Below are 19,901 nucleotides of genomic sequence, written 5' to 3'. Positions count from 1 at the left end.
CTCTGCTGAGAGAGAATTCACATCACATTAACTGCTCATTAATTCTATATGATGGAGGGTAACGTGTGCGTGTGCGTGTGCGTGTGCGTGTGTGTGTGTGTGTGTGTGTGTGGCTGCACAGGATCTCTCCCTGTGACTGTTGACGGTTACAATCCATCTGTGTTACAAAAATAAACTGTCACCTGGATCACGTGAGTAAATATGATGCAGCTCATTTATTCTTTATGGCTCGGTCACATGTTGGAGAGACACCCAGAGCTGCAACTGTGTGTTTCTGCAGCACCACAGGCTCCCCCCACCAGCAGCCGCTCGTTGTTGTTTACGTCCCAGCTGTGGCAGCTGTCAATCACACACTCACACACGCTAACACACACACATGCACATGCACACACTGACATGCTAATTGCCATGGTGACGTGTGTGACCGCAAGCGAGAGCCTTTTTATCGGAGTGCGTCACGCTGTCAGAGCAGCATGGTCTGCCTGCAACAGAGCACTTATAAGAGGCTGCAGGACTCCGAAATAGACACAACGCACACACACAGACACACACTCACACACACACACACACACTCACACACACACACACACACACACACACACACACACACACACACACACATACTCTCTCCCTCTCTTCCTGGCTTGCGTGAAATTTCTCCCACCAGCTCTGTTTTTGTTGAAGTCAGATTTTAATCATCACTGTTTTTGAATTACACTTTAATTAAAGCAGGATCCATCCACTGAGCCTCAGCCCGAATATTGATAATATATTATATAAAACATACGTTGTCCCCTCACTTTGTCATGGGGGGGGTCACAAGTGTCATAATTAGCATGAGAGAAAAGTGTCAAGTGTTAGAATTTTGCAGCTGGCATGTTACTGAATATCACAAAAGTAGAAGATCCTGCAAAATATATCTTTCAACTACACCACTCTGTAAATACCAGTATTAACAAGCCAGTGTGGACCTGCATAACTTCCAGCTTTAAATTCACTTCCCATGCACCACTGGTTTATTCTACAGCTGGACCTCCTGAATACCAGTGTGCACGAGCTCCACAGCTTCCTGACATCAAACAGCAGTTCTCCTCCGTCACCTTTCTGTGACACGAAGCCGGGGAATTAAAAAAACACAACTCTAAAAGTCGCACTAATTGATGCGGGGGCCAGGCGTCTTCCACTTGACCGGGAAACCAGGAACTAGCCGGATTCTCCGGGCTAATTAGGGCCTGCCGAGGGCTCTGCCGCTCTCTGAAAGGAGCCCACGCGCTTCCGGTCCAGCACGGTGCCTCATCAGCCACTAATAGGCCTCTGTAGGTATTTGTAATGATCCTACAGAGTGCAACACGGACCCTGAGGAAAGATTATCTTCCAGTAATTACAGGTTGAACTATAGAATTCACAAAAAGCAGGTAAGAAGGGGAGGACTTGGCTGGAGGGCGATTCACTCGGCACATGTGGTGCAGTTGTGTCTGTTCCAGCTCGACATGTGTGTAGGAAGGCACCAGGGAAATTACACAATGCACTGTTGCTTGAAACAGAGAGACAGAAAATACCGGAGTTGCTTTACTCCCAGTGACATTTTATAAATAAAGTAAATGCACATGTAGACATGCACCAGTATCTCAAAATCCGGCATAGAGGCTTATCCAGGATATTTACAAGTTTAAACATAAACCAGAATATTTTAAGAAACCTGATAAAACCCATGATATTATTTCCCACATAAACAAACATGTCATTGAGATGAAATCCCTCCGAATGTTTTGCACTCACAAGTTTATAATCCTGAATATTAATAAACCTTCAATCAGGAAGACTGTTCCTGACATCTCTGGGCTTCTCAAGCTCATTTAGTCTTTTCATCTAATCTCAGCATCGTGCCGTGCAGGAAACTTCACAGGTGAGTTGTTGAGATATAAAAATAAAGGCAGAGTTTGTGTGTGTGTGTGTGTATGTGTGTGTGTGTGTGTGTGTCTTGACGTCAGAGTTCTTCTTTTAGCTGTCGGGCAGTGACTGGGCTCAATAAATTGGTCCTGACTCTGTTTTCGAGCGGTGCTGCAGCCCGGTGCTCTGCTCTCACTCCTTCATCCACACGAACAGGGAGGGACGGGGACAGAGCAGGGACGGGGACAGAGCAGGGACGGGGACAGAGCAGGGGCGGGGACAGAGCAGAGACGGGGACAGAGCAGGGACGGGGACAGAGCAGGGACGGGGACAGAGCAGGGACGGGGACAGAGCAGGGACGGGGACAGAGCAGGGGCGGGGACAGAGCAGAGACGGGGACAGAGCAGGGACGGGGACAGAGCAGGGAGCTGGGCGGCTGATGGCCTGCACTCCCAGCGACAGCTCCAGAGCCCGGCCTCTAAACGAGGTCAACCAGCAGGAGTTAGCCCGAGCGGAGCTGCCCGGACGGTCGGGCCTCGCTTTGGGCTGCCGTCCAAAGAGCAAAGCCTAAACACCAGTGAGATAAACACTCGGGCCTTGAGGGAGCTTAGCGCTGCCATCGAGCTGGGACACAAGTACACACAGGCGGCTCCTCAGTGCACACAACACACACACGGCCGGGATACTGCTCTCCTAATCACTTTCACAGCTTATGTCAGCGTCAAAGTAAACTGGACAAGCACATATCCATTCCCTGCTCGCACACTTAAACGCACAGTGGAGCTGACACTCGCAACTTGCAGCGGTAGATACACAACACACCCCCCCCCATCGTGCACGAGCAAGAACAGTGAGCGCTCTGGAGAAGAGGGTCGGAGGGAGGACAGCGTTCCGTGACCTCCTCAGAGAAGCCTGCAGGGGAAGAAAATGTCAGGAAGGACAGGGAACACTGCCACCCACATCCAATGGCCCTTCACTTCCACTCCACTCATACACAGTGACTGTCAAACTCTTATTTTTCCTCTATACTCTATTTGCAGCCAGCCCCCAGTGTGTCCAATCATCTGCCTTGAATCTGTTTAGAAAAGAGAGATTTCTGTTTGTTTGTGAGTTCATAATAGAGACTCACTTATTGAGTGCAAGGTGCATGTAAACAGAGTCTGTGGAAGTGCACACTGCTGCCTCTGCTCTGTCTTTCTGTCTGTCTCACTCCTTCACTGCCTCCTTTGTCGAGCACGCCGCTGCACTCGTTTCACATCCACTCTCATGGGTCCCTAGACAAATGTTACCTCTGCATTTCACTCTCATCCCGTCCTCGCTGCACCCAGTGTTTGCTTTCTGCCTTGGTTTTTTAACGGCGCGCTGAGAAAGGCTTTGGCGAAGCAGATGTAAGCCTCTGCCCGGGGGCGAGTATATTCAAGTCTCTTTAAAGTGTTTCCGTGTAAACTCAAGAGTTCCAACTTTTTTTTCCACAGAGCCAATTAGCCAGACAGTGGAGAAGGGGGCCGGGGGCCACAGTGAAGACCAGAGGTGTCCTGTGAGGTGTCGTCCCTCAGCTCAGAGCCGACGGCCCTCAGCCATGATGTCTCCATCCTGAGGAGACGGGACACTGAGTCCACTATGAGATGTCAATTCTCAGAATTAGTGGTTTCATTTACCTGCTGTAAATTGAAGTATCACTTGTTGACGGTATGAAACTCTTATATCTCTTTTACATCAACATTTGAGGGTAAACTCCTTACGGGTAGCTGGAGGTGGCGAACAGGACTAGCATTCATAATAGTGAGTCAGTTCACTTTGCCTCTTAACACGGGTAAGCTAAAAGAAGACGATTGACTATGTCCCAGTAGAGGACTTCATCTTTCTGCTTTTCAAACTCCTCCTTCTTTCTGAATCCATGTTTCCTGCAGTGTCTCCTGCTTCCTGCTCTTGAGTTCAGGGTTTCCTCCACAACGCTGCCTAATTCTCCCGGCCACAAAAGGATTTGCTGAAATTGAGGGGTGAATTTAAATCTGCTGGTGCACAGCAGTATTCTGCTTCCTTCTTATCAAGCACCCTTATCAGTTCTGTAGCATAATCACAGCTTTGCCGCGATGACTCTAGATAATTAGCAATTACCCTATTTATAGGCTCCTGAACACACTCTAATAGGCAACATAGCCGGGGACGTAGTTAATTAGGACGCTTCGAGCTCTTTCTCTTGCCGAAACGAGATCAGCAGGTTGAAAGGGTCACGGTCCTGGTGTGGAGCTGTCGGTGACATGGGTGTGGGAATCCCTGCCTCACTGTGATGCCATGTTTCAAAAAGGCATGGGGAATATCCCAAGATCCTAAAACGACTTGCTATTTTTATCAGCCTGCAGAAGAAGGGGTGAGAGTTTTTTGGCAAAGGAGTGTAGGGGGGGGGGAGCTGTCAGAGAAACGAGCAGATAAACGTTACTCACCGTTAGCTCAGCTAATGCATCACGTTGGAAGAGGGGCCCGGGGAGTTTTCTGAGCGAGCTGCACGTCGAGTGAGAAATGAAGTGCTACTGAAGGATGACACATTTGGATGTGACATAAAACTCTGGGAAATTTGTGCACGACACCGAGGAGACACATTTAACTTAGAACGGAGCATTAAACAAAACCCAGAGCACTGATTGTTTGAGGGTCGCAGGGCGGAGCTGGAGCCAATCACAGCTCAGATTGGGACGAGAGGCAGATCACTAGCCTATCACAGAGCTGACATATGGAGAACATGGAAAAATCCAGTGAAACCCATCAAGTCGTTTTTGCATAGTTCTGCACAAAGTCACAACCTCCCTGCAGCGATAGTTATAAACATAATATTTAATAGCAGGATCCGATACTGTTAAGAATTCACTCTGATTGCTTTTCACTAAAGGAACACGAGCATAAATGTTTCAGTGAATCCATCCTTTGTAACTTTCCCACAGAAGATGATCTGGAGCATGACAGAAGACTCACGACTCATTATGCAGCAGAACGAGGCCTCGAACCTTCGCATGCAAATCAAGCAACATCCCTGATTCTGAGATCAATCACTTTTTGGTGACACGCTGATGAATGAGTTTCAGCCGGCAATCAGTTTTTCAAAATGAATCCCATCAATTCAGAACATCTCGTACGTCTTTCTCAGGTTAAACGAATGAACCTAAATAAGGACATCAGCTCGTTAAGGAGAGGCGGCGCTGGCAGGTGTAGCGGAGAACACGCGTGTGAAACGCATGCTCCTGCACAGCCGCTGTCGTGTAGATAAAGGATTTGTTATCATGGCTGCCAATAGCGAGCATGGCCTTCGTGTGATGTTTCTAAATTAAAGGCAGCTGAAGGTAAAGATTGCTGGATAAAAGACAATGACGTGTAAATCACAGAAACAATGCATGATGGGAACAGCTCGGGGTCTAGGTCACCACAGGGGGTCAGGGCCAATCAGCTGTTTGTCTTTGTGTCATATTCGATTCAACAACTGACTCAGTGTGAATAATAATTAGTTCATCTTCAGTAGATGTTGAAGTTGTTTTTGAGATGTTGAGTGTGTGTGACAGTCCAGTCGTGCCGCTGTTACACAATCGGCCCGTGTCAGTGTGGGTGGAGCAGTGTGCCTTGAGCCTGAGGACAGACGTCAACATGTCTTCCTCTACGTCCTCAGATGAAATACAGCAATGGCCGATAATTGGGTCAAATCGAGGGGTCGAGCGTAGCCTCTGATGGATTGAGACCGAGCTCCAGTCTTATAGACGGGACACTATTCACTCCAGAAATCTGTTCAGACATAAATGGGACACAAACGTTTGCACAGTCACGTGTTGGGGACAAATATTAAATGACTATCAGAAAAATTACAATTACAATCTGAGGACAAGGTTTTTTATTCAGACTTGCAAAAGCAAATCACTGCATTCAGATACTGTGAGGAGGAAAATCTAGATCTGGGCGCACATTAGCCTCAAGAGGAACAAAATGTGATTGTGCAGGAAAAAGAAACTGGAGAAAAGAATCTAATAACTGTGACATGATGGAGACAAAAATCTATAAAACTCCAAAGGACAAATATAACCTGAGGACGAAAGCTGGTCCCCACAAGATGGAGAGTTTTTCAAGAATCTGATTGTCCACGTCTGGGAGGACAAAACAGTTCCCACAAGTCTCATGGGAATAAAAACAATCAAGGATCCGGTCTCCTCCAGGTTAATTATTTATCGCAGGACCAGGACTGGGAGAAGTGTTGGGGATAGTGGTTAGAACCAGGCCTCCAGGGAAGGAGAGTAAGTCAAAATGATGTGTGGAGCACGGAGAGTGTTGTTTGGTGCACACCGAGGGCGAGAGAGTGGAAACCAGAGCGAGGCCGAGGGCGAGAGCAGACGCAGGAGGCAGCGGCGGTTGTTTAACACCGGCGGCGTTATTAATTCAGCAGGTACACGGGGCGGAGAAAAGAGCGTGTGATTGAGATGGTGGCGGGACGGGGACCGAGCCGGGGCGGGGCGACCTCCTGAACCAAGGTCAGGATGTGACAGAGGTTCAATATGAACATCCACTCACAGCAGAGAGAGAGAGCGACACAGTGAAGCAAACATCAATCGTCCTGCTGACACGCAGCCGTCTGGCATCTGAGCGTCCGTGTTTGTCTTTTAACTCAAAAGATGCTTTTTCAATTATCCTACTTCAACTGAGGCAGGAGTTTGATTCCAGATAAGTTTTTTTCTAAATGGATTTTTTTCCACAAAAGCTTTGTGCCTCATTGTCTCTGGAGTGAATTTGAGAACAGAAATAGATGGAGAAGGGAAATCAAAAAAATAAAGAAGATAGATGACGACAGAGCCGCCGTCTGGTTGATTCAATATCTATCTGATCCTCCTCCGTGTTAGTGGACGGGACAAGAACCAAAGTTAAAGTCTAAGTTTCTCCAGTAAGTTTCTTTGGTGATTGGCTGAGTGTGTTACTCGCTCCTTGGGGGGGGCGGGGTCGTAGAAAACATCAGGGTTCATCCTGGCAGCAAATTTAACATCACTCCATCAAACACTAGTTCAGATATTCAGTCGGGACCAAAGGGCTGACGGGTCTAGAGATTAAATCCAGGTGCTCCGACGCCACCTGGACACATTTTTAAAACCAGATGTTTTCATTCTCAGATTCTAAATGGTCATCTCCCTCCAGCCTCTCTCCTCTCGCTCGGCAGCGCCAGGCGACCTCGTGGTGCGGGCTGGAGTCATCATTCAGGTTCTGTGTCACCGCCTTTCACCGGCTACCGTCCCCCAGGGCCCCACCACTTGTTCTGAGCAATAAGCTAATTGATTGAAACATTCATCATCATCCACGGCCACATTCTCCTGTGAAAGGTGCCCCCGGGGCGGCCAACTCCTGGACTTCTGAAGAACGGTGAAACACACTAATTGAAGTGCCATTAGTGAGAGATGAGAGGAAAGAGACAGAGAACCGTCAACCGCAGACGCCATGTTGACAGCCTTTCAGCAGGAAATGAAGTGGAGATTGTGGTTGATGATCTTTTTCGGCTACATGCTTGGTTATGTGAAGATGAATCTGGTTTCAGTGGGATCGAAGTCAGAGCTACTTGGTCAATGAAATGCAGTGTTTGCCTCTGGTCTGGAGTCAGAGTTGATATAAACACATGTATTATCCCTGACAGCAGCGTGGGCTGGTTCATTCTCTCCATTGTTTGAATGTTCCTGTAATTTCATGGCATTAGACACGGTGCCTACTTGCAAAAACAACCGATTTACTATAATATATATGTACTGCATAATGAATACGGAATTAAATTGACCTCAATTCCCCAAAATTAGTGTATTGTATACAGAAAATAAGTTTTCTGCTACAGATCTGGAAATCTACAGGGTTTCAATCACACTTTTCTATATCTTAGGTCAGCAGGTAGTTATTAATTCTACAAACTAGCCGTCTGCCTGTGGTTAAAATGCCACAGGCATGCAGTGCAAGTCAAGTAAAGAGGCCAAATCCACCGGGGTCTCAGTGGAATCTTTAAATAGATCACCTGTGGAACCATAACAGAAAAATAAATGAAAATAAAAACCAATAATTGGGAAAGAATGATAAGAAAATCGTTGGATTTAAAAAAATTGCTCTGCCACTCGTCAAACAATCAGGTTCCCGGAGCCCTTGGGTTATTGTATTTCTCTCCTCAACAGTCCGAGCCTCATTTTGTTTTGCCTTCCTCCTCTCGCCTGGTGAACCAGTCATCCATAGCATCTGCCTCCATCTGAGTTTGGGCTTGCCTGCACGCTTGGCTGGGCCGACAGCAGCTTGAGAGGCAGGATGCAAGGCGAGGCCAGGGAGCCGGCTCTGCCTGGCCCTGCTGGCTGGAACCGCTGCGTTTTGTCAAATTCAATTGCTGGAATGGTGGCACTTAAAAAGAAAACCTGCAGCTAAGAGGAAGGAAAAGGAGAAGGACAACAACAGTGGTTGTGCAACGAAAGGAATTCATCCTGTGCATGTAAAACAGAACGTGTGGAATGTTGTCGTGAGAGCCTTGTTAGAGGGGGGAGTAGAAATGTGAATACGTTATAGATACACTCCAGTAAATAAACTGCTCCGACCCTTATGAAAACACAAATGCTTTGTTTCCAGTAACACAAAGAAAAATACTCACTAAGTCGCATCTTCAGCAGCTTGAAATGATCGTCTGTTTCGTCTAAATGAATCCAAAGAAACCCATTAAACTACAGATTGCTGCACATGCAGAGGGAATACCTGCCCGGGAAAGAAAATACAGCAATAACACAGAATGAATCCCTGGTTGCAAAGGCAGGGCAGCCCTCCCTGTGCTGTTTTTATCACATTACCCCCCCACACACACACACACACACAGGCCCACACACACAACTCGACAAGACTTGATTACACTGCTGTTGGGGCTTTCTATTCATAGCTGGAGAAACACCAGCCCCCCCGTCACCTGTGATTTACCTCGTCGTGCACTTTAATTAAGGCCCAGGAAAGTAGGTTGTTGGCTGCAACTGACACAACAATGCTGTAATTCCAATTTATGTGAGAGGGAGCGTGTGTAATTTATGAATTATGAATATTCACAAGAGAAAACAACTTGGGTGGAATCAGCGCGGCCCTTGTTCGACGTACCTCCACACACACACACACACACACACACACACACACACACGTATACACACTCCCTCCTCGACTCCTCTCCCCATCTGTGTTGTGGATCCAGCAGATATGACGCTAACGAGCCCTCCTGCATGATAAAGCTGTCATGCAGCACGAGACGGATCCTGTAACAAGCCTCGACCACGGCAGCTCTCATCATTCAGCTGTAAGCAAGCGCACCCCCCAACACACTCCTGCAGTGTAAGCGCATGGAGATCATTATTTGGCAAACCAGGCTAAAAATCTATACCAGTAACAATGTGTTTGTCTCCTTGCAGCAACACACACTCTGTCTATGTCTCACACACACACACACACACTATGTCAAATGTCCCTGACATCGACTGTCCGTGGAGAGGTGGAAGTACTCAGACAAAGAGAGTTATTAATTATTCAGGGAGGTTCACTGCAATCCATTACATCACATGCATTATGAATCAGTTTGATCTACAGCACATCTTCAGAATCTATCGGTTCCACCGACGGCACCGGAGCCGCGGGTCGGAGGCGTCGGGGAGAACGAGCCGACTCACATACAGCACATTAGCAGAGTGGATTAGCTTTACTCTCCAAATGTTTTGAGGGGACACATCTGTAAAAGCAGCTCTGAGGCTATTAAATCATCAGTTTTTACCATCCGCGCAGACAGTTGTGTTCAATGCAGTTCTTCCACATGCACATTTCCCACATTTCCCTCTTTAAGGCAAGGTCACACAAACAGGAACTCAAAACTCCGGGTGAAGCCACGCGGCGGATTGGCTGCACCACAGGACAGGAAGTAAACATGTTCTACACCTCCTCCGTCACACACTCAGTTTGAGTCCCGGTCACTCGGGCTATGCTGCACACGCAGGTGCCACAGAAAGAATCAACTCTATCGAAACACATATTTACCGTACTATACATTTGGATTATTATTCCTCTCTGATCCATTGTTTACATGGAAGGAGTTCCTCTAGCGAGACGTGTGATTTCATTAATCTGTGAACAGATATATCCTTCAGAGAAAAGTCTCCATGATAATAAAGCTCCCAAACAGAAGATGGAGTCTTTAAGAGTGAAACTTTGGTCGATTAACATCTGTTTACTAATGGTTTGGTTTCATTTGACCTTTTAACCTCATTCCGTATGAAAAGGATCAGGACTATTTTCTCCTGCAGGTGCTGAACAAGTGTTTCAAAATCATTTCTTGACCCAGTAAACAAACCCTTAAGATTTGACCCTCGGTGTCGGTGACCATAATGATAACTAATACAAAAACTATAAATGAATCAGCCCAGTTGGACCCATCTGTCCACTTAGTCCCGCACGACGCAGACCATCAACTCTCATCATATTTCATGACAACATGACCTTGATGGAGGTAATAACGGAGACGGCGGCGGAGACGAGGTTTCATATTTTTCCGGAGGATCCCTTGACACATTGAAGGATCCATTTATGAGGATGGATTTCACGTTATTTACACAACTACTGTCATATCTGATTTATTTTTGATGTAAACACAAAAAGGAAAGATACTTTTTTATGTATTTCGATCTTCAAGACGTGTAAACTGTAATTTTCAGCTGATAAAACAGCCTCATAAAAGAAGAGTCCGATCGTCGTCCGTTCATCATGAAACCTTCAGATTTAGTGCTGCTTGTTGAAACGTGACCGAGAGCGTGAACAGTTACAGTTGAGTTTTCCACACAGAATCAACACTCGGCAGGTTCAGCAGGTTTGACACTCACCTCCATGGTGGTCAGGTTGCATCGATGGGTTCCAGCAAACCAGCCTTCAGTGGAGCACTGGTCGATATCAACATCCTGCAGATTAATGTCCACTCGCACCACGCCCCTGCAAAGACAGGAGGACAGCATTAGGACGGCTGCTGGGGAATTAAGGATGTTAGTGCAAAGAGAGGGATGATGGGCTTTTACAGGTTGAACTCTATATTTACATGTTTTGAGATCAATACTTTGGTAGAAAGACGAGGACGACGTTTGAAAACAATATTGGTATTTGCTCAAAAACAAGAAAACTAATTACCAGGGACACCACAGACATGGGAGAGATTTTTATAAATTAAAAGAACTGCATAAAAACACCACATAAATAATAACATCCCCATCTTGCAAATCTCTAACAGCAGCAGACATGCAGAATGTATTAATTCAGTTTGCACAACATGAATGAATCTTAATTATTATTTAAGTTGATTGTACTTATTATATTTCAGCAATTAAGAATGTATTTGAAAGTATGAAATATGTGTTTGGTTCAATAGCACCTTGAAATCAGTTAAACGAGGCAGATTGAGGCATGAACCATTTCCACGGGGTCAGAATCCATATTTTCAGTTAACTAATAGCTGGAGTGAGGAAACAGTGAAATGAGGTCAGACACGATGAACGGCAGCTCGGTGTCTCGTTTCATTTTGAGTACCGACAAAAATAGAAACCTCATGTTTCTATTTGCGTACTTATTATTTCATCCGCTGCATTGTGCGGTATATGGTGTCTTTGGCTCAGGGAGGATATGAGGCAAAGATGCTGGTGTATGAAAAAGCAATGTGAGGTTATTGTGGTGATTCTCCTTTACCAACATACAAGTGCAGCTTCGGCAGGAAACTGAGATAAAGAAAGAGGAAAAACAAATATGTGCATCTGTCCCCTGATCTGGATCCAAACCAAAGTTTAATGGGTTCTTCTCGGACATGTTGCTGCAACACAACAGCTAAATACAAGTGTATATATGTATTTTTTTGTTTGTTAAGTATAAAATCTATATTTTTTCTGCCTGGTTGGACAATGCTCTTCAGTTCAGCGAGGCCCTGTGCACCGTCTCCTCTCCCATGACCTCAGCCCACGTCCAGGCAGGAAGACTGAAAAGCTGAGGACGGCTCGAGGCAGCAAGTTGGAAAATCGATTCCGGCTAAATTCTCTAACAACGCAAAACTTAGAGGAGACGTGATGAACGGCTGTCCAGAGTTAGAGCTCAGCAGGATGAGAGCTAAGTTTTAATGTAGTTTTTAAAATCCCATTAAATTACACAACTCTCCCCCAAAGCGAACAACTGAATTGAAGATGTAAAGTTTATAATTCATGCAAAAACCTGCAGATTCTTCCCTGAAAACAACCGGCTGGGTGACTTTGCAACGACCGGGTGACTCTTGTTGGAACATTGACCTTCATGTGGCTTTTAATGTTCCTTCAGGATTCACAGCGAAGAGCTGAGTCACTGATATCTGTGGTCGTCCAATTTCCAGGATTTGTGTCCCGGAGAGAAACAGCTCCGCAAATTTCTACCGGAGATCTTTGGCCAATAAGGCTTCAATTACAGTGTAGTGATTTGTATTATTATATTATGAATGCATTTAGCCTCAGCTCTGCTTTGTTAAAAAGCCCCTGGTGGTCTCTGCAAAATATTAATGGAGAAGATTATTACCTGGGAGATGAATTGAACGGCGCTCTTCACACCTCATTCTACTCCTCCTGCAGTTTTGATGATTTTACACTCTGGATAAATGTACCATGCAGCCACTGTAGCACATGAAATGAGGTAATATCAAATCTCACAAGCATCCAGAAGGTTAAAGTCTTCAAGTCAGTTTCCTGCTGCATTCAGGTTCAGATCAGATATTTCTAACCAGAACAAACACACGTCCATGTCCCATCCAGCATCATGGAGTAGGGCCTGTACTGCAGCCAGCCTCTAGGGGGCGATCAAGATGATTCACTTTTATGGTTTTCAGCCGTTTCGTCACCATGTGCTCCGACAGGCGCTGCTGGTGTGTATCCAGGTGAGCAGGAGCTGCCTCCCTGTACCTGCTCCCTCAGGATATCAGCCGAGAGCTCGCTCTGCCCGTACGTCTGTTATTAATAACCGCTGCTCGGGTCCCGCCTCGGGGCAGCCTGACCTCGCTGTTCTCCACCTCACTGCTGAGAAATTACCTCCGTTTCATTTCTCCGTTATGTAATAAGGGCATTGAAACACGCGGCACAGGAATATGGCCATTTGCTCTGAGGATTCATCAAAATGTCTGTTACAAAAGCGGCTCAGGCTGTTCGGGTTTTGCTTGCAATAGTCTGTACAAAGAGAAAAATAGCCCGTCTACTTTTCCTCTCTTCCAACAATCGCCTCCTCTTTTTACGTCCGCTTCCAACTCTGCAGGCGATCAGCATCGCAGCCAGAGTGGACATATGGCATGAAAAAGAGCTTGCGGGGGAAAAAAGAGAGAGAAAAGAGAGCAAGTGCATCGGGGGGGGGGGGGGGGGGGTCTGAATACGGGCGCCTCACAAAGACTGGACCGTAACGTGAGAGCAGGAACAAGGAGCATGGGCCGAGGCATCGTGGCCATCAGGGCCACAAAGACGGGATTATCACAGAGACCAGGAGATAGTGGTGCCCCAGGAAACAAGTGCTCTCTCCTTTCATCCTCCCTTCTCTGTGGGTCTAAAGGCCAGAGCGGCAAAAAGAGGAGCGTCCCACCAGCACCGGCTCCGCTCTCTGGGACATAAACTGTGCTCACGTTAAGAAGCCGACTGGATCTGGCGAATTGTTCTCAGGCTACAAAAGCATTTTCATGGAAACATGCTGGCAGTGAATTCCTCTTTGTTGCAGGTCAGTCATGAGAGTACAAATGAATGAAAAGTGAATGTCGGGTCTATGAGCTTTGAGCCGTACGTCTCTATTCAGGCCAAGAAAATGGACTCTGAGATTGATTAGCCCATTTAGCCTCTGTGCACAGCGCAGGGAGCCAAGCTCGAGTCTGAACCTCGACCAGCAGCGGCACCAGAGAGGCTCGTCTGCAGAGCTCAATCAGATCTCATGTGTGCTGGACACTTTGCATGTGTTAATGTGCAGGTTTGCACAACAACACAGAGCATCTGGCAGTTTCTTCTGGAGCAAAAGGAATTAGCTCTGACATTTCCACCGTGCACACAAACCGGGGAGGATGTAAAGAGAGAGGTGAGCATGAGCGACTGGCACAAGCTCAGACATTATCCTTGAGCTCATCCATGCAGCCAGACGACGTGCACGCTCAGGACGCACGTCTCTCTGCTGCCCCGGTGTCCCGACAGGAACACTCTGCTGTCCTTTCAGAAGGGCACAGATCGTGCATTATGTCACGGAACAATCACAATGCAAGAACCGAGCAGCCCTCCCGAGGAAAATCGCTCTTATGTGATGGAAACGCATTAAGCTGACAGGACGAGCAGAAGCTAATGAGAGTCTGGCCGCCAGGCAGGATGCTGCTTGTCTCCCAGTGTCCCAGTGCAACCTGGGTCATTGTATTGAGTTCTGTCGCCGGCCATCAGAAAAGACACGGCGCCCGCGGCGAAGCGTCTGTCACAGAAAACGAATAAAGACGTTTTTTCTTTTAGAGAGTGGGGACATCCTGTCATAGTTCTGGACTCCTGAGTCTCTTTTCAATAAAAGCTCTGCTCTGACGTCCGAACACTGAGCTGCAGGAGAGTTCATTGATTCGAGCTGCTGACAAAGGAAGCCTGACAGTTCTGTGGAGAACATTAGCTGATTGATATATATCTTCTTTTTTTTTTTGCCTGGATCCAATGACAAGTCAAGTAAATAGTTCTCGTTTGATTCTGAAAGCATTCTTCTTAAATGTCATACAAGAGAAATAGAATCAACTTTATGCTGACTCAGGGTTTGCAGCTACTTTCTGTGTTGAAGTTGCATTTATATTTCCGTTGGTCTGTAACGTCCCTAAATCTGAAAAAATGAAATAGCTTAATTCCTTTGACAAATCATTTAGCCGCTCTATATTCCCCGTTCTGCGGCCGCTCTATCCTCCTGCAGCTCTATTCTCACATCAGATTAGAGTGGGATGAACCTCCAGTAATGAAATTACAGATGTTCTAATCCTTTAAGAGGTTACTGGTGTATAATACTGCGAAAATCACCGAGATTATTTCCATCATTAGCTGCATTATCATGAATACATATAACTTGGTTGTTTGATTCTGTGAAACATTTTCTCGTATTGATGGATCCGAGCAGCGGAGTCCCAGTGACGTCCCAGTGACGTCCCAGTGACGTCCCAGTGACGTCCCAGTGACAGCAGCACTGAGAGCAGAAGAAGCACCTCAGGGATCTTTGACCCGTGCTTGCTTCAGGTTACACTCACTGGAAAACCGATTGCTTCCAATATTCCTCAGACTTTTTCTTGCCCTGAAATCAACACACTCGCCGTTTCGGCTCTGAATCCCCCCCCCACTCCCTTTCATCTCAGTTAAGCATCATGTATCACGCTCCAAGCCTCAGGAGTTGTGGGGTTTCCTCCCTGTTTAGTTTCTGGATGGTCTGCATCTGAGCAGATGCTGCTGGTTCCTCGTGGAGCTCAAGGCCTCCCTGTCCACGGTCCCACAGCAGGAACGGGGGGGGGGGGGGGGGGGCTGTGTGGCCTTTGGAGAAATACAATGAGAAGTACTTGTATTCCTTTACAGTTTGCTTACCCTTTTTTAAAATGAGTTTGCCTTGCTATTCTGCCACCGCTGCTTGAGTTTCAGCCTGGAAGCAATTAAGATGTGTGTTGTGAGAGTCGAATTTGAAGTGCAGTGTGTGTTCACCTCACAAAAACAGCACCTCCACTCTCACAATCCATCTCCTTCTTTTGTGTTGCGGTGTGTGTACGAGTTTGTGTCTGAAGTTAGAGTGATCTGCCAATTAGGACGGTACAGTATCATCCTGAAGAATGTCTCAGCCTCCAACAATAGCACAGACACACACACACACACATACACACACACAGACACACACTGCACGCTTGGAAACAGCCAGTCCTCTGTGTGTGGTCTAAGCTGCCTCCCCTGTGCCTGGAGTGCAGCTGAAGAGACAGACGGGAAGAGAAGAGATGAAGTGTGAGAGGTGCGATTTCTTACACCTTCACACAAACAACAGGTCGATCTATCACAAACACACGTCCCCACACTCCTGCTCTAACAAGACTCACTCGTTGTTTAGCACCTGCGTGTTCGACGAGCCCAAAAAAAGAGAAAAGGAGCGAAACAAGACTCATAATTTCCATATGCATGATGCGTGGAAAATCAACACCAGGCCCCTCGCGTCTTCCTGCAGCATCACGCCAAACAGGAAGTGGCTGAGGCATTGAAGGACCGGAATCAAAATGGCCCACGCAGGGTTGTTGTTCTACATCAGTCATTATTAATTCATCGTCGTATTGATTGTGTATTCATCAGGAAGGGAAGCGGAGGAGAGCTGATGTCTGAGGCAGCGTTTCCCCTCTTCTCCGGTTTCTTTATCTGGCTGCTGGGGCACAGGGAGGCTGCAGGGGGCGTTGTTCTGAGCATCTGAAACACGGCAAACAGGCAGCGAGGCACGACAACAGGGGTATTTCAAATCAACCCCCTGTATGTGCATTAATCAATTTGACAATGCTAACTCTGCAAAATCTGCAGAGATCAATACACCAGAGAGAAATAGCAGAGTCAGGTTTGAAGGGGGTTTCTTTCATTTTTAAAAGGATGGTGTCATATTTCAGTTTTTTCCCCTGTCTTCCTCTGAGTTATATAAGAAAACAGTCAAGAGGTGAGCTCTGTCCAAAATGTCAGTCGAGGTCAACATCGACCTCACGCCTCCTCTAACGTTTAAATTGATTTATTTCAAAAAACAAAGTGTTTCAAAGACTGTTTGTCTCTGCAGAGCTGACGTGTAGCTCGGCTGTTTCCCTGCTAAACAATGTCCACATCCATGTTTGCTTAGCTTAGCTTAGCATAACATCAAAAGTAGGGAAATAGCTAGCCTCGCTCTGTCTAAATAATAAACAATTTGCCAATACAAGCAGCTCTAAACCTCTTTAACTATATTAACGCCTTCATTTTGTTTCCAGTCTTTGTGCTACACAATGCTAACTATGCTAAAGCTGAGGGTAACTACACATTTACATGAGATTAATCGTCATGTGACAGTTCAAGAAATCTAATTAGTGTATTTCCCCCAAAGTTGAAAGTATTCTGTGCATCAAATGTACAGATTCTTAATTTACCCATAATACATCAGCGCATGAGATACTGTATAATTTACAGTAAGCTTATTTAAATGGCCGACATGATAATGTGAATAACGTGTGGCTCCTCCTGCTCCTTTAAGCACATGGTTCTTTTATGGCCGCTGAACAGGCCACTCTCCGGGGACACAAACAACACAAAACACCCACGCGTGTCACACGTTCGATCTTTTGGAGGAGGCCCTGGTTGAAGGGGGGGGAATATCAATGGACGGTGAAACTGCTCCTTTTGGCAAAGAAAGGTTTCTCCTTCTCAATTCTTCAACCATATCGTGAATCTGGCTTCGTGAATAATCAGTTTTGAGTCTGTGGGTTAATTTCCTCTCAGATCGCTTCACAGTGTGTGTGTGTGTGTGTGTGTGTGTATGTGTGTGTAGCTGCTCTGGGAGGCTTCAGTCGGGGATGACACCACGTAGCTGATCGCCTGTTACAGTGTAATCACTCCAGGTTTGGACTCATTTGCAATCCCTGCTTGCCTGTGTGCGACTTGAGTGTATCAATTAAAGATTCATCGAAGTCAGTACACACACAACTACCGATCAGGATTAAATATTCATCGGGAAGATGTTGGTCAGGATCCTATGGAGCCTTAACACTTGACTATTCCGGTGCAGATTACACCAGCGGGCTGCAGCAGGGGTGGCTTTAGGACACGGCTTCTACAAGGCACCAGAACATCAGACGCATTTCGGCATTTCTTCATCCGCTGACGCCGGCTGCCTTGCTCTACTCTTGGAATTGGCCGTCTCTCATCTCGCCGAGCTTCTGACTCACAGCAGGTTTTTTTCTCAACCTCCCTTTTTTGAAAGAGGGGAAAAAGAAAAGAGAAAGGTCTGCACTGCATTTCCCGAGCGGTAAATCGAGAAGCTGAGAGAGTTTGAAAAATGAATTAGGGCCTGTAGCCAGAGGTTTCCACCGCTGCTACATCGAGTAACATCCAAGGGTTATTTTTAGCATCTCGCCGCCTCATCAGACTGGAGGAGAGAAGAAAACCCCCCTCGTTTGAGAAGAGGAGGCCGGTGGGAGGGTGTAGTGTGTTTGGGGGGTAGAGGGAGGAAGCTCTGATCAAAGCACTGACTGTGATGGGTGAGAAGTGGGGTGTACTGGTGGTTGAAGCCACCTGGACTCACCTTATGACTGACTGACCTTTCTCCTGCATCCTTAGCTTCTATAATATCGTGTGTGTGTGTGTGTCCTGATGATGAGGGTTCAAGACAGAAGTTATGATTTCTTGAGTTTTGGGTCACATCAGCCTATAAATCACTGCTCACATTTCAAACACCCATCATGTTCCTACCTGAACTCAGGAGCCAGGTTGTTCCTGAGGCCGTAGAAAGCCGCCGATAGGGTCAAAAGCCACCGAGGAGCAAAATTCCCATTCTCACACTCCAGGTAGGGAGCGGACCACTTCACATGCGTCTTGTCAGGGATGAAACTCTCTCCTCTGTTCAAAGATCTGTCAACTGGTTTAAAGTCCTGGCTCAGCACCCTCTTATGGAAAGTGGGCTTCTTCCTGTCTTTGACCTCGTGGTACCACTCTGTGTCCGCTGTGCGGTTGTGCAGATGGTGGTGGGCCACGCTGGAGAGGTCCTGCAGGACGATCTCTCCACCGGCCCTGGTGGCTTGGAGGAGCATCGAGGGCCCGGCCACGGCTGAATCCGCGCTGAAAGTGACCACAGCCCGGTGGATCTTGGCGTCTCCCTCCAGTATACTCCTCACCAGGGCATGGTACCACTCAATGTCTCGCCGGAGACTCTGCTCCCTGGACCTGTTGGTTTGCAGAACCACGTTGAGGAAGTTGGTGGCGTGCAGCACCGTGTCCAGCACGCTGCCCAGGGAGTGATGCGGGGCGGCGTGTGACCTTCCCCGCAGAGAGGCGATCTCGTACCTCCGCGAGCAGTTGGCGTGTTTCAAGGTGGTCGAGTCCCCCGTGTGCAGGAAAGCCGCGACCACCCGGGGGAGACTCTCCTCGATTTGCTGCGCCAGCTCCGCCGCCTCCCCGGCAGCAGCAGGAGGAGGAGGACGAGGCGCGCGGAGATGCGCCAGCTGCCGACGGTGCGTCTGAGCGCCGTAAACCTCCGCCCGTGCTCCGGTCTCTTCCCCGTGCGAGGACCAGTCCGCGTATTTATGGTTTGATCCGATCACAAATCCCACTTGCAGCAGCAGCGACAGCCGGAAAACAGCCATCTCCCTTCCAGAAAGCGCCCGCAGATGTCCGGGAGGTTGCTGCTGCTCGGAAAGACTGAGTCGTCTGGCTGCAGAGCTGAGGTGGAGAGTAGGATACAAAATAAAATATATAAAAATCACCCAGTGGCTCAGCTAAAGCATCGCTCCGCCACTTGTAGGATATTCATGCGAGGCTGCACACTGCGTGATGTTGGGATGAAAAAGACAAGGAGGAGGAAAAAACGACAGGAACTCCCTTCCTCTCCTCTCCTCGTCAAATCCCTTCTTCCTTACTGATGCCTCATACAGCTTGTTGATGTTGAGTATCCGCTTGCAGCTGTTTCCCCCCCTCCTCTCTCTCTCTCTCTCGCTATCTCTCTCTCTCTCTCTCGCTCTCTCTCTCTCGCTGTGCATAAGACTGTCTCGGTTTCTTTGCTGCAGATTCGATCCTATGCAGCATGTGTTGGTTGCACAGCGGACGCGGAAGCAGGTAGTAGGTAATTGTGTTATGATGGTTTTTATATGTATTGTTATTTCTCACGGAGCTTCTCACTTGGCCGACAGACGCACTCCGCCCTCTTCCGACCACAGGCAGCATGAAGGAGCCAGTAACAGCCACATACACTTACAAACACACGCACACACACACACACACACACACACACAC

General features: G+C 47.3%; 1 protein-coding gene across 1 annotated transcript in view; it reads right to left on the bottom strand.

Annotated features, from left to right (window-relative positions):
• Positions 1–19,326, bottom strand: part of gpr158a (G protein-coupled receptor 158a) — a 46,534-nt gene extending 27,208 nt beyond the window's left edge. The window contains exons 1-3 of the mRNA XM_062379995.1: positions 18,366–19,326; positions 10,770–10,875; positions 8,148–8,297 (exon numbers count right to left, since the gene is read on the bottom strand). Coding sequence (XP_062235979.1) covers positions 8,148–8,297; positions 10,770–10,875; positions 18,366–19,255 — 1,146 coding nt within the window. The 5' untranslated portion in view covers positions 19,256–19,326. The remainder of the gene's footprint in view (positions 1–8,147; positions 8,298–10,769; positions 10,876–18,365) is intronic.
• Positions 19,327–19,901: the final 575 nt, after the last annotated feature.

Source organism: Platichthys flesus, chromosome 21 (genome assembly GCF_949316205.1).
Source record: "Platichthys flesus chromosome 21, fPlaFle2.1, whole genome shotgun sequence".
Lineage (NCBI taxonomy): Eukaryota > Metazoa > Chordata > Actinopteri > Pleuronectiformes > Pleuronectidae > Platichthys > Platichthys flesus.
Note: the sequence above shows the minus strand (reverse complement) of the source record. Positions and strands in the feature narration are given on the sequence as shown.